General features: G+C 47.0%; 1 protein-coding gene across 13 annotated transcripts in view; it reads right to left on the reverse strand.

Annotated features, from left to right (window-relative positions):
* Nucleotides 1-967: 967 nt before the first annotated feature.
* The window catches only part of ERC1 (ELKS/RAB6-interacting/CAST family member 1), a 468,899-nt gene continuing 455,561 nt past the window's right edge, over nucleotides 968-14,305 (reverse strand). For 8 of the 13 annotated variants that reach the window (XM_082255729.1, XM_082255727.1, XM_082255726.1 and 5 more), the window contains 2 exons: nucleotides 11,077-11,265; nucleotides 968-1,652 (listed from right to left, as the gene is read on the reverse strand). In XM_082255729.1, the coding sequence (XP_082111855.1) occupies nucleotides 1,515-1,652; nucleotides 11,077-11,265 (327 nt within the window). In that variant the 3' untranslated portion in view covers nucleotides 968-1,514. Of the gene's footprint in view, nucleotides 1,653-11,076; nucleotides 11,266-14,305 lie in introns of those variants that run through there. The other 5 variants (XM_082255722.1, XM_082255720.1, XM_082255721.1 and 2 more) reach the window with 1 other exon arrangement.

The raw sequence follows: 14,305 nt of genomic DNA on the forward strand, positions 1-14,305 counted from the left end.
TTGAATTATCCACATTTTGGATGATGAGCTGGATTCCTGAGGCTGACAGAGGAAAGGGGGTGTCCTTTTTCTGCAGGATGGAAAAGCCAATGATTCAGGCAGAAGTGGATGATTTTGAGAAAGTAAAGTTATGATGTCCAACTGGTCATGAAGGATACTAAACAAATCTCTATGCTTTGCACAAGGGCAAAGACAAGAATTACTTATTAGCTTATAATGGCTGTCAGTAAAGGAAAATGCCTGCACTTAGATGCCAAACTCAATTTTCCCAAATGCTCAATAGCTGCTAAATAAAAAAAATGGTCATCCATGCCAGAAATCTAATTTCCAATTGTTTGTACGGTCCTCTAATTCTTTACATAAATTTCAAATACAGTTCAAGTTTAGCACCATCTACAGCTGGGTAAATCTGAATCCTCTCTCAACTGCAGGATTGGCTGTAGGATTTTCATGCACTAGCCTTGTTAGAGAGGTGTTCAGGTAGCACATACAGTTCATGCATGTGTCAGGAGGCGTGGCTATGACACATGAAAACCAGTTGCAGTGAAAAAAAATTGGCATCACTTAATTCTGCTTAAAGCATGGTACAGAAGCAAAGATCGGTTTCGTTAACAAAAAGTTAAAGAAACAAACAAAAATAAAAAGGTAGGCAATGAATATTGGCACTAAGTTGCCCTTTAAATCTGAGATACTTCCACATAATGTTACAAGCTGCTTTTATTGAGGAGACAGACTTTCAATAATTATTCTTACTCTATCTGGTTTTTGTGTAAGGGTAAGTATCTGGTTTTTGTGTAAGGGTAAGAGATGGTGATATGTGTGGAGTCAACTACCCAAAAAAAATTTTTTTTGGGCTGGGAAATATTTACCGGCTGAGGAAATTGCAGAACCATTAAATAGAAAAAATTTAAGTGCTTTTTCACACAAGCTGTTAAAAAAAAAAAAAAAAAAAAAAAGCTTTGAGAAAAAGGCAGGTGGTTGGAAAAAAGGAAAGACGCCTGGTCTGATAACTTGTAGTGCTGGTAGGTTGTAGGACAGAAACATAATCTCTTTAGATTAAAAGTGATCCCATTGTAACAGTTTAATTCGCTGGCACCTTTCGGGACTGGTATGATGGACCCCGGATGCAGCTGCATTCAAACACCATAACACAAAGTCCCCCCAAGGCAGACTATTATTGCATCTCTGTAGAACGTCTCTGAAGTGTTTGAAGGATTGGTTGTAGAACAGATGGGTGAACCCACCGAGGACTTGGGAGAGGTCAGAACCGTGCTGAAGGAATAGAAGGATTCATTTTTGGTCCTGAGGGATCAATGCTGCCACCTCAGAACTCCATGAGACAGGTCAGCCACTGCGAAAGTGTGCAGTGAGCCGACAGGCAGTGCAAGGCTGTGTGTGCGGGTCCCCCACCTGTGCGATGGAGGAGGGGAAGGAAACAAAAAAGTCTTTGACTAACACTGTGTCCATGTAACAGGGCCGTGCGGGACGTCCTTTGCTACCCGGGATGGGTGAGGTCATGACGACTCTTCCAAGGCATTGACAACTTGTTCCAGGATGTCGGGGCAGTGATCTGCGATCTGTTGCAGGATGGCATTGGCGAACTCTTGCAGTTCCGCACTCTCATGCTCGCATTTCTCTAGCTCTTCGCTTAACTGGAAGGAAGAAGAGATTTTAGCAGCAATATCAGGATAACCACCATTATCTTACACACCATAACTCATATCAGGTGGAATATATTTTAATTCCAATACCTAATGAAAAAAAATGTAAAGGATAAGTTTATCTTTCATAACATGTTACACCATTATCCAGGGTGTAAAATGGAACATGTTAGTAAATGAGCAGCCCCTGCATCCCCTTGAGCTTCTGCTGTGCCAGCGGGCTGGGGATCTTTTTCCGATACCCGCTGTCACAAATTTAAAAAAAAAAACATGCCCGCGCAGGGCTCTGCTTACCTGGCGCATCATTCAGTCACAGAGTTCTGTGAATGGAGGAACTACAACTACTGTCAGCCATTGTGGCTGATGGCTTGTAGTCCATGATGAACATAATGAACACTCTAGGTAGTTCATTTATTGTTCCTGTCATTCTGTAACTGTCTGCCTGTATGGCATGTGAGCAGACAGATAAACTGACAGTCTGCAGGAGCCTGAGATTGCACCTGCGATCTGCTTATGGTGGGTGAAATGCATTACAGGCTCCTAATAAAAGAAAAAAATAATTGATCTATTTTTTTTTAGCTGCAAAAAGATGTGCATTTACTTTTTTTTTTTTTAAAAAAAGGTGAACTTATTCTTTAAGTTAAAAAATAGGTCACCCTAACTGTCGAAATGACAATTTTATTTATTTTTTTAACTGCAAAGCACAGTAGACAATTTGTAAAAGGGATTTTTTGCTCCTGTAACTGGCTTATTGCTTCTACGATAATCTGTGTAGAGCTGGAGGAGAAATGACAGGCATTCCCTATAATGTTCTAGGTTAACTGCATCGTTCCATCCTTGGTGAGATACTTGTACAGGATGTTGCATAACAAACCATAATTTTCTAAACCGCGATTGGCACTTTGTTTGGGTTTCTCAGGGGTTTTAAAATTTAAAGCTGAACTCCAGGCAAACAGCTAAATACACAGATGAAATATACAAAGTAAAAAAAAGTAATTTCACCTGCCAATGGATTGTATTCCTTTTTATCTAGTACTGAGATTTACACAGCTCTGCCACACATCACATCTCACTGTGGCTGGACAAAAGACCAGAGTTACAGCTCTTGTCTTTCCACAGCCTGTAACCAGATGGTGACAGAAAAGGTAGCAGACTGATGGGCGTCATTACTTTGTCACTTTGATCTCTCCTTCTCTCAGCATGCATATTTATAGAACATGAGCACTGTGGCAAACCTGCCTCTTCCTGCTGCTTCTCCCTCTCCCAGTCTGAGCACTGCACTACAGGGACTGTAAGAGACTGATACCAAGTCAAACTGAGGTACAGGTTACACTGTTTGCACTAAAAAACAAAACAAATTTAATTATGTATTATTGAATATAGAGTGGAATTAATGCGTGTCTGCTATATCTGCCTGGAGTTCAACTTTAAATTTATTAAGGTTTCAGTTGGACTCGGTACCTTTTCATTTGATATTTTTTTTGCAGTGGTCAGTTTGTTCACGTTAGTTGTCAACCTGCATTTAATTAATTCAATAACATCAATATTTAAATTAAATCTTTCATCAGATACACACCATGGATTCTGCCCTATAAAACACAGTGAAGCAGTATATATATATATCCATACAGCCCAGTAAGCAGCTTTCTGCCTGCAGCGTTGTGCATCCTGGTTGGAAGCCTATCTTGCGGCCCTGTCCACTTCCACACAGGCTGGAGTATGGAGGAGGCAAACCTGAAGACAGCTTAGTTCATTTGTTATTTTTAAGCATAAACTGAATTTTTGTAAAATCTTACCGTATAATTCCTTTCTGAGTCCTCCGACAGTCGCCGCCCACTCACAAGTCTTCACCAATGGGTATTGACCTTTGCTCCGCAGGAGTAGCTAGGCAACAAGAATTGTTAATAACAAAAGCTTTTAGCATAGACACACCCCTAGGGGCTGTCCCCTCAGTCAATACCTCCCTGCACCAGCATTCCCAACTCAGTTTGGTAGCATAGCAGTAAGAGTACACAAAAAAACCCCAAAAGAGGGGCGGCGACTGTCGGAGGACTCAGAGAAAGGAATTTTACAGTAAGATTTTACAAAAATTCCATTTTCTCTTACGTCCTCCGACAGTCGCCGCCCACTCACAAGTCTTCACCAATGGGATGTCCCAAAGCAGTGTAGACATGAGGGGTGGGAGACACAACCGTAGAAAAGGCAACGCAGTACCCACATCAGAGAAGGGAACCTTACCATAGTAAGAGAACCAACTGGGCAACAGGAAAACGTGCTCAACAGGAGCAACAACCCAGGAAAACAAGTAGCCCAGGGGTAAAACACCCCAATAGCCAAGGGCCCAAAAAACAAGGGCCCCTAAGACACTGCTGCACTGAGAACTTTACGGCCAAAGGAGGCATCGGCCGATGCCTGAACATCCACCTTATAAAATTTTGAGAAGGTGTGAACGGACGACCAAGTCGCCGCCTTACACACCTGGGCCACAGAAGCCTGATGTCGGTAAGCCCAAGACGTACTCAAAGATCTGGTAGAGTGCGCCTTCACAGGGAAGGGAGGAACCTTCCCCTTCAAAGCATAGGCTTGCTCAATGGTCTGTCTGATCCATGTGGCGATGGTCGCAGCCGACGCCGCCATGCCTTTCCGAGGACCCTCAGGAAGGACAAAGAGGGAATCCGACTTGCGAAAAGATTTAGTGGACGACAGGTAAACCCTGATTGCCCGGACGACATCCAAGGAATGCAAGGCAACCTCCTTCGGATGCTTAGGCTTCGCGCAGAGCGAAGGCAAGACAATGTCTTCATTAAGGTGAAACTCCGAGATCATTTTCGGAAGAAAGGACGGGTTAGGTCGCAAGACCACCTTATCCTTGTGAAGCACCAAGTAGGGAGAGCTGCAGGACAAAGCCGCCAGCTCCGACACCCTGCGAGCCGAAGTGATCGCCACCAAAAAGGCAACCTTTTTGGACAACAGAGACAACGAGATCTCCCTGATCTTTTCAAAGGGAGCCTGTTGTAACACGGACAGAACTAAGTTCAAGTCCCATGGAGGCAAAGGTTCCCTCCTAGGAGGGGCCAAATGTCGCACCCCCTGAACAAAGGTGCGAATCAATGAATTAGACGCCACAGGGCGTTGAAAGAGAACGGCCAGCGCAGAAATCTGGCCCTTAATCGTGGCCAGCGCCAAATGCAGGTCCACTCCAGTTTGGAGGAAAGCCAACACTCTCGACACCGAGTATGAGCGAGGGGAATACCCCCTGGACTCACACCAGGCAAAGTATGCTTTCCAAGTACGGTAGTAAATCTTCCCTGAAGAAGCTTTTCTAGCCTTGATCAAAGTGGGAATGACCTCAGGGGAGAGACCCCTATCCTTCAGGACCTGGCTTTCAACAGCCAGGCCGTTAAAGCCAGCGACTGTAAAGCAGGATGGAATATCGGCCCTTGAGACAGAAGGTCTTCTCGAAGCGGCAGGCGCCACGGAGCGTCGACTGCCAGATTGACGAGGTCTGCGTACCAAGACCGGCGAGGCCAGTCCGGTGCCACCAGAATCACCGTATGCGGTTCCGAGGCTAACCTGCGAAGGAGCCTGGACAGTAGTTGAATCAGGGGAAAGGCATACATCAGACGATACTGATGCCAGGGCGCCACCAACGCGTCCGAGGCGTCCGCCCGAGGATCGCGCGTCCTTGCCACGAACCTTTCCACCTTGTAGTTTAGACGAGACGCGAACAGGTCCACATCTGGAGAACCCCACTTCGCGCACAACATCTGGAAGACATCCGGGCGAAGGGACCATTCCCCCTGGTCCAGGGTCTGGCGACTCAGATAGTCCGCCTGCCAGTTCTCCACCCCCGGTATGTGAACAGCCATTATCGCCGGACGTGCGTCTCGGCCCAAGACAGAATGTCGGTCACTTCCCGAGCTGCCCGGGCACTCCTGGTGCCCCCTTGATGGTTGATGTAAGCCACCGCGGAGGCATTGTCCGTCTGAACCCGAACTGGACGGCCCCGAAGCCGGTCCGTCCATCGCAGAAGACAAAGCTTTATCGCCCTCAATTCCAGAATGTTGATCGGAAGGGAGGACTCCTCCTCCGACTAAGTTCCCTGGGCGGACAGAACGCCCAGAACACCACCCCAGCCCGACAGGCTGGCATCCGTGGTGATCACCGTCCACAATAATGGACGAAAAGACTTGCCCCCCGACACTGCCGGGGACTGGAGCCACCACAGAAGATCCCTTCTGGTGCGTTGGCTCAACGAGATCCGCAGATCCAGGGATTGCGGCCGCCCGTCCCACTCGGCAAGAATCTCCGCTTGGAGACCCCGCGTGTGAAACTGGGCAAAGGGGATCGCCTCGAAAGCCGAGACCATCAAACCTAGACATCTCATGCATGTCCGGAGAGACGAGTGCCGGTTGTCCCTGAGGGACCTGACCTCGTCCTGAAGTGTCCGGAGCTTGTCTTCCGGTAGGAAGACTTTCGCTTGAACAGAGTCCAGAATCATTCCCAGGTAGGGAAGACGAACCGAAGGACACAGAGTCGACTTCGGAATGTTTATGGTCCAACCGAACTCTTGCAGTGTCCGCATCGTGGTGGACAGGTCGGTCACCAGGCTCTGACTGGCATTCGACCTTATCAGGATATCGTCCAGATACCCCAAGACAGCAATGCCCTGTGCTTGTAACAGGGCCAGAACCGGCGCCAGCACCTTGGTAAAAACCCGCGGAGCCGAAGCGAGACCGAAAGGTTACGCCACGAATTGGTAGTGATCCTCCGCAATGGCGAATCGAAGGTACCTCTGGTGACCCTCGAAAATGGGGATGTGTAGGTACGCATCCTTCAGATCGATGGAGGCCATAAATTCCCCCGGACTCAGGGCAGCCACCACTGAGCGCAGGGATTCCATGCGGAACTTGCGAACCCGCACAAAGCGGTTCAGAGCTTTCAAGTCCAGAATTGGACGCACCTTGCCCTCCTTTCTGGGCACAGTGAACAGATTGGAGTAAAACCCCCGAAATCTGTGCCGATGAGGCACCGGAACAACCACCCCTTGGGCCCGCAGGTCCCACACCGCCAGGTGTAGATCCTGCAAGCGCTCCGGAGACAGCTGAAGATTTGAGGGAAAAAATCTGCCCGCCGGCCGAGAGAGAAATTCGATCTTGTAACCAGATCGAACGATTTCCTGAACCCATCTGCTCCGAATGTGGGTCAGCCAAGGTTGTAGGAAACCGCGCAGACGTCCCCCCACCCCAGAAACGGGTGAGGGCGCCCCTTCAGGCGGAATTGGCATGGGAAGTCGAACCGGACTGGCCGGACTTCCGCTTACCCGCCCACGGCTTCTTCTAGGAGCCTTGGCCTTTGAAGGGCTTGCCCTTGGATTGCGACCGAAAGGCACGAAAGGACCCCTGAGAGGGCCTAAACGAGGAATTTCGTTTACCACGGAAGGACTTATGCTTGTGAGACTGGGGTAAGAGAGTACTCTTGCCCCCCGTAACTCCTTTAATCAGAGTATCCAAAGCCTCGCCAAAAGGCGAGATCCCGCGTAGGGAAAATCCGCCAGCGTCTTGCGAGAAGATTGGTCGACCGACCAACTTTTCAGCCATATCAGACGACGGTTCAGTATCACCACGCTGGACAGGCGCGCAGCCAAGGGAGCTAAATTCAAGTCCGCATCACACAAGTACATGACACCTTGATGGATTTGATTCACCATAGCCAACGTGGTAGGCGGAGCCGAATCAGCCACCAGGGTGCGCCTGAGCACCTTTGTCCAATCTGCAACAGCCTGGGCCGCCATAATGGAAGCAAAAATAGGCTTCAGCATAGAACCAGCAACCATATAGGCATGACGGGCAAGAGACTCCAGCCTCCTGTCCGTGGGTCCCGGAAAACCGGGGTATCCTCAGAAGGAACCGCAGTAGCCTTGTTCAAAATGGCCACCGCGTGATCCACCTGAGGCGCCACACACCAACGCTCGTCGGTGGAGGGCGCAAACGGATAAAGCAGTTTAAACTTATTCGGCACCGTAAAGGGCTTCTTTAAATTGCGCCACTGCTCATTCACAGTATGATGAAATTCTGCAGGGCAGGGAAAAACCTGCGCTGATTTGCGGGTTCTTTGCGTTCCAAAAGAGGACACCCTAGCAGGAGGAGTGGGCTCATCCTCCAGGTGCAGTGTCTCCTTGATAGAGGTAATCAGCTCATCCATGAGTGCAAGCTCTTTAGGCGAGCCAGGGGGAGAAACATCAACCCCCTCCACCTCCGCCTCCCCCTCAGACCCCATAAGGTCCAGAGACGAGCGAGACCCTGAGAAGGGCACGCCAGCCACAGCAGCCACATCGCCCTCTGAATCAGAGGAAATGGATAACCTGGCCCTTTTTGCGGATGGATCAGCCATCAGCATCTGCACCTGAGAAACCAAGGATGCCACTACCTTTGCCAGATCAGCCCCCACGGGGGGTGCAGCAGCCCCCTGGTCCCCCACCAGGGCGGGGGGAAACTTGCTATCCTGAGAATCCATGCCCACAGCAATGAAAGGAAAAAAAGGTACTGTCCCTTTAACACCACGGCGAGCGCAGCCCACCGCACACTACTGTATGCACTGATCCCGCAGGGATAGAGGACACTGAGCAAGGAATGACAGGACAAAGAAGGAAAAACCTGGAGAGAGCACAAACAGGTTGCTGCCACCGATCGCTGTCCCAGAGAAAGAGGAAGTGATGCAATACCGGCTGACTGATATAGCCTATGAGGCTCCGCAAACATGGCCGCTCGGCTGAGGGGAGAAGGCTACAAGAAAATGGCGCCGACATGTGCTCGGACGAGCGTGGCCCGCCAAAATTGCGGCGATTGGCGCCAAAACACAGCGCTGTACAGGGACAGGGCCGATCACAGCATTTCTGCAAAAAAATGGCGGACCGCAGCAGCGGTCGCCGCTCATTCATGTCTGCACCCAATCTGCCCATATAAAACTCACAGCAGAGCGGGAGGGCCCCCCCCTTGCAGCCCACAAAAAGGCATGCTAACCCATACAGGGATCTGACAGGGAGCCCGCACTTTACACAGACATGGGGGTACACACAGCCACAGACTGACACCCACACAGATGGTCCCCACACAGAAGTACTTACCGTACCGGATGGCGTGGGGAGCCGTCTCCAGCGACAAACCGCCATCATGGTGACAGGGAGTGCCGCAGCCAGGACGCCTGTGTACTGCAGCACAAGACCGCATAATGGCGTCCAGTGAGGTAGCCACCTCACAGGCAGAATCCCTGCAGCGAACAGGGATGGGTCGTTCAATGTGCCAGGGCAAACCTAAGCTGAACGCTCGATGGCAGGCTGGGGATCCATCTGGCACTCAGCCCTGAGATCCAGGGTGGCCAGTCCAAGACCCAGCTCTGCATGAACATCTTCATCCGAAGAACCCTAAACTAAAGCTGACAAAATAACAGCTAGTGAAAGAAAAGAAAAATACTTTGAAATTAAATCAAAAAGGGTAGAAGGCTGAGACTGAAGCCCCAGCACAGGAAAGCCTGCTACTCCTAAGCTAGGCAAGATCAAACTGAGTTGGGAATGCTGGTGCAGGGAGGTATTGACTGAGGGGACAGCCCCTAGGGGTGTGTTTATGCTAAAAGCTTTTGTTATTAACAATTCTTGTTGCCTAGCTACTCCTGCGGAGCAAAGGTCAATACCCATTGGTGAAGACTTGTGAGTGGGCGGCGACTGTCGGAGGACGTAAGAGAAATACTTTTTTAAACGTTTTAATGCCCATTCTCATGGATAAAATGTTGTAGGTTGTTGCTATAATAAGTCCCGAAGTACTAAAATCCCTTTTTTGCTTGCACATTATTGGATGATGTAAGTCAACAGAGCTTCTGCTCATTTACTAAGCTCTGGAGCAACTGCTTTAGCAAAGTGCAACTTTTTTTTGCCTTTAGTAAATCAACCCCACAATGCGGCCCTTTTTCCACTGAATATGGCCTGCTGTTTCACTGGAGTTTGACATGTCTGGTTTATAGGGATGACTTGGGATGGTGGGAATGTTACTTATTACAACACTGTCTGTGATCATTTGACCATATTGGCAGATCCTTACCTAAATAACCTACAGAACAGAAGCAGGTGAGGGATCCTATTTGAGATGTATCTATTAGACCCCAAGAGGATTTTTTTTTTTGCCTTAAAGTGACACTAAACTGTGCTTTAAAAAAAGAAAATTCTAATAAAGTATGTTTTATTAAAGTAGTTCTAAAGGCTAGACTTTTTTTTTTCCTTAATGCATTTCCTGCATTAGGGTAAAAAGCCTCCCATTATTTGGAACGCCTCCTCACCCTTCTATATAAATACCTAGTCCTATTTTGATCCAGTGCTGTGCCTGTCTACAGTTTCTCTAGTCTGTGTTTCATTCCTCACAAGCACAGGGGCGCAGCAGGAGCCATGCTGTGAATCCAATCCTGTGAAGATGGGGCAGGGCCAAGCTGAGCTGTGTGTCTATGGAGAGCCTGCATGTCTGCCCTCACAGTGATTGCTAAGGTGGCAGACACAAAAGAGGAGGAGCCAGGATTGCCGATGATCGCCGATGGGGACCCCAGGAAACCCTATTTTCCATCCGTCCAGCGGATCGGATCGGATGGCATTGGATGAGAACGGACCGACGGTCCGTTCCCATCCGATTTCCCCCATAGAGATGCATGGGGAACTGACAGCTGTGTCTCTGCACACAGCACGGAGACACAGCTGTCCTCCTGCTGCTCAGCGGGGGATCGGCGGTTCGATCCCCCGCTGAGAAAAACGGACTCCGTCCAACGGACGGAGTGTGTGAAAGGAGCCTTACTATTGTTCTCAGCCTGCTTCAATTCATTTTTTGATAATATCCTGTTAGAGCGTGGCTTTGTTCATGCTCTCAGCTCCTACTAAATGTAGGAAAGTAGCCACCCTCACATGCTTGCCTCTGAGATAAACTATGGGATTTGTAGTTTAAATTATAACTGCATCTAATGCACACTACTCGTTCCAAACAAATGGAAGTGAGGGGTAAATGGAAAGGTTCTGAGCTCATGGAGGATGATTCATGGAGGCAGAAAAACAGTAAGAAACAATTTAATACAAAATCGATTATAGGGCCATTAATGGCCAGGAATGTGTATTGATTATTTTTGGAGAAAAGGGATATTGTTTGGTGTTACTTTAATGAAAAGGCATAACAACAATCCTTGCTTCTATATGAAGTTGTTAATAGCTGGAAGAAGGAATGTCCAAATATCTACAAATCAGATATAATCAAATATAGCATAGTAAGCGAGGACCAGTACATTTGAATGAAGAATAACTTTTAGGGTAAAATAACACAAAAAAGTTAGACTATAATAATTTACTGGTGTTCTATAAATAATCAGGAATCCATGTTAGTGCACTCACCTGTTCGGCGGTAAGCGTCTGCAGCTTCTGCTCCCAAGCTGCCTGGTTGTCGTCCAGGTGGTAGGATTCCGGCGGGTGAAGTGCATTCAGAATCTGGGGGTCTCTGTCATGGCACAGAGCAGTCAGGTGCCCAATGTATAGTTTGAGTTTGCTGCGGTTTTGGTCAAGGTCTAGGAGGGGCTGGATCATCTATGTGATGGGAAGAAAAAAAATGATTAGCAAGGCATAACAGAAACCGTTCAGTACATACATAGATTAACCCTCCACCATATCCAACCACATCCATCATAGACATGTCACACAATAGCCAAGCTTCTTCTGAATTCAAATTGCACTTAGCGAAAAAGGATCAACAAATAATGTACAATAGTCGGGGTACAGTGTTGTCCCCAACTAACAAAGCAAAAATATCTGGGGGTACCTATTTTAGGGGATCACAAAATAAGCAATGTGGCCTGGCAGTGCGGAAAGCGAATGAGCTTCTGGGTGCATCACTAGTGGAATCACAACCAAGTGGAATGAGGTCCTAAAACCCATATAGATCTTTTGTTAACCCTATGAGGGATCAGGAGCATGAGGAAGGCGGTCCTGATTTCCCTGCATAGATTTTTTAGTTATCACTAGAGGGATCTACAGCAGGAGGAAGGAGGTCCTGATTCTCTTATATAGATTTTTAGTTATCACTAGATGGATAACCAGCAGGAGGAAGGAGGCCCTGATTCTCTTATATAGTTTTTAGTTATCACTAGAGGGATCCCCAGCAGGGATCCCCATCTATATGATCTATATAGATCATTAGTTATCACTAATAATAATTTGATAATTATAATTATTTGATTCCCCTGCAGATCTTGTAAGTTTGCCCACTTACAAAGAAATGAAGGGTCTAGCATTTTTATCATAGGTGTATTTTAAATGATAGAGAGTATATCAACCAAAAATCCAGAAAAAAACACATGATGCAAATGTTATAAATTAAGTTTTAGTTCCGTGAGTAAAATAAGTATTTGATTCCCAAGCAAAACATGACTTAGTACTTGGTGGAGAAACCCTTGTTGGCAAGCACAGAGGTAAGACATTTCTTGTAGTTGGTTACCAGGTTTGCATACATCTCAGGAGGGATTTTAATCCACTCTTCTTTATAGATATACATTTTCTATAGGATTGTTTGGCGACTGGCTAGGCCATGTCATGAACTTAAAGCGGTAGTAAACCGCTGAAAAAAAAAAAAAAAAATAAAAACCTGCAAGACCATAGCATAATGTGCTGGTATGCATTGTATACTAGCGCATTATGAAATCTATACCTTAGAACGAAGCCCCCTCAGTAGTGCCCCGTCACCCTGAGGGAGCAGACATGTTCCCTTGGCGTTTCCTCTGGGTTTGCGGGCTCCAGCGCTGAGAGTGGCCGAAGCCGGGATGACGTAACGCATGCGCGCGGGAGCCCTGAAGTTCTGGCATGATACGCCGAACCATCAGAGCATATGCGCTGCTGATGTCAGCGGCCGCATGCAGGGTGAATATCTCCTAAACTGCGTAGGTTTAGGAGATATTCATTTTACCTACAGGTAAGCCTTATTATAGGCTTACCTGTAGGTAAATATCACCAAGTAGGGTATACAACCGCTTTATTTTGCTTCTTCTTGAGCCACTTTTCTGTTGTCTTGGCGGTATGTTTTGGGTCATTGTCATGCTGGAAGACCCATCCATGACCCATCTTCAGTGTTCTGGCTGAGGGAAGAAGGCTCTCATCCAAGATTTTATAATACATGACCTCGTCTTTTGGCCCCTCAATGCGGCAAAGTTGGCCTGTACCTTTAGCAGAGAAACAGACCCAAAGCATAATGTTTCCACCTCCGTGCTTGACTGTGGGGATAGTGTTCTTAGGATCATAGTCAGCATTTTTCTTCCTCCAAACACAGTCAGTTGAGTTAATGCCAAAGAGTTTACATTTTGGTCTCATCTAATCACAGCACTTTCTCCCAATCCTTCTCTGAATCATTTAGATATTTATTGGCAAATTTCAGACAGGCCTGTACATGTGCCTTCGTGAGGATGGGGGCCTTGTCGGTGCTGCAGGCTTCTAATTCATGGCGGTGTATTGTGTTACCAATGGTTTGTTTGGGGTCTGTGGTCCCAACTGCCTTGAGATCATTCACAAGCTCCTACCGTGTAGTTCTGGGCTGATCCCTCACTTTTCTCATGATCATGATCATCCTTACCACATGAGGCGAAATCTTACTTTGAGCTCCTGACTGAGGGCATTTGATGGTTATTTTGTATTTTCCTCTATTTTGTAATCGCTCTAACAGTTGTCTCCTTCTCACTAAGCTTCTTACTGATGGTCTTGTAGCCCATTCCAGCCTTGTGCAGGTCTACAATCTTGTCCCTGACGTTCTTTGACAGCTCCTTGATCTTGCCCATGATGGTGGAGTTTGAATGGAAAAAGATTCAGTGGACAGGTGTCTTTTATACACATACCTCAATTGATAACATGTGTATCGTGTTTTATCTGGATTTTTGGTTGATATTCTGTCTCTATTTTTTAAAATACACCTATGATAAAAATGATAGACCCTTAATTTCTTTGTAAGTGGGCAAACTTAAAAAATCTGCAGTGGATCAAATAATTATTTTCCCTACTGTATATATGTGATCACCAGGAGGAGGAAGGAGGACCTGATTTTTCTACAGATCTTTAGTCATCACTAGAGGGATCACCAGCAGGAGGAAGTAGTATCTTATTCCTCTACAGATCTTTAGTCATCACTAGAGGGATCACCAGCAGGAGGAAGTAGTATCTTATTCCTCTACAGATCTTTAGGTATCACTAGCAGAAGGAAGGAAGTTCTGACTCACCCATACTAATCTATATTTAGAACTCATTAACCCCAGACATATGCAGTGCGGGAAACGCAGTGATCCCGGTACATTTCCCACACTGTGTTTGCGATTCGCTGCGGGTGTCAATACAAAGTTGACAATACCCTGAAAGAATCGCATGGTACAAAACGACCAAAAAAGGTGCATCTTTGGTGTCCATTCAAAATGATTAGGCACCAATCACATCGCTCTGAATCACATGTAAATTGCACAGGAGCACAGTGCAATTCCTGTGAAATTCACAAGGGGGTTATAGTGTGAACCGGCACTTATACTGTGTCCAGTTCTGAAGACCTCACAAAAAGATATTGATAATACAGAAGGAATCCAGAGACGGGCAACAAAAG

This window comes from Pelophylax lessonae, assembly GCF_965119305.1.
Source record: "Pelophylax lessonae genome assembly, chromosome: 4".
NCBI classification, from domain to species: domain Eukaryota; kingdom Metazoa; phylum Chordata; class Amphibia; order Anura; family Ranidae; genus Pelophylax; species Pelophylax lessonae.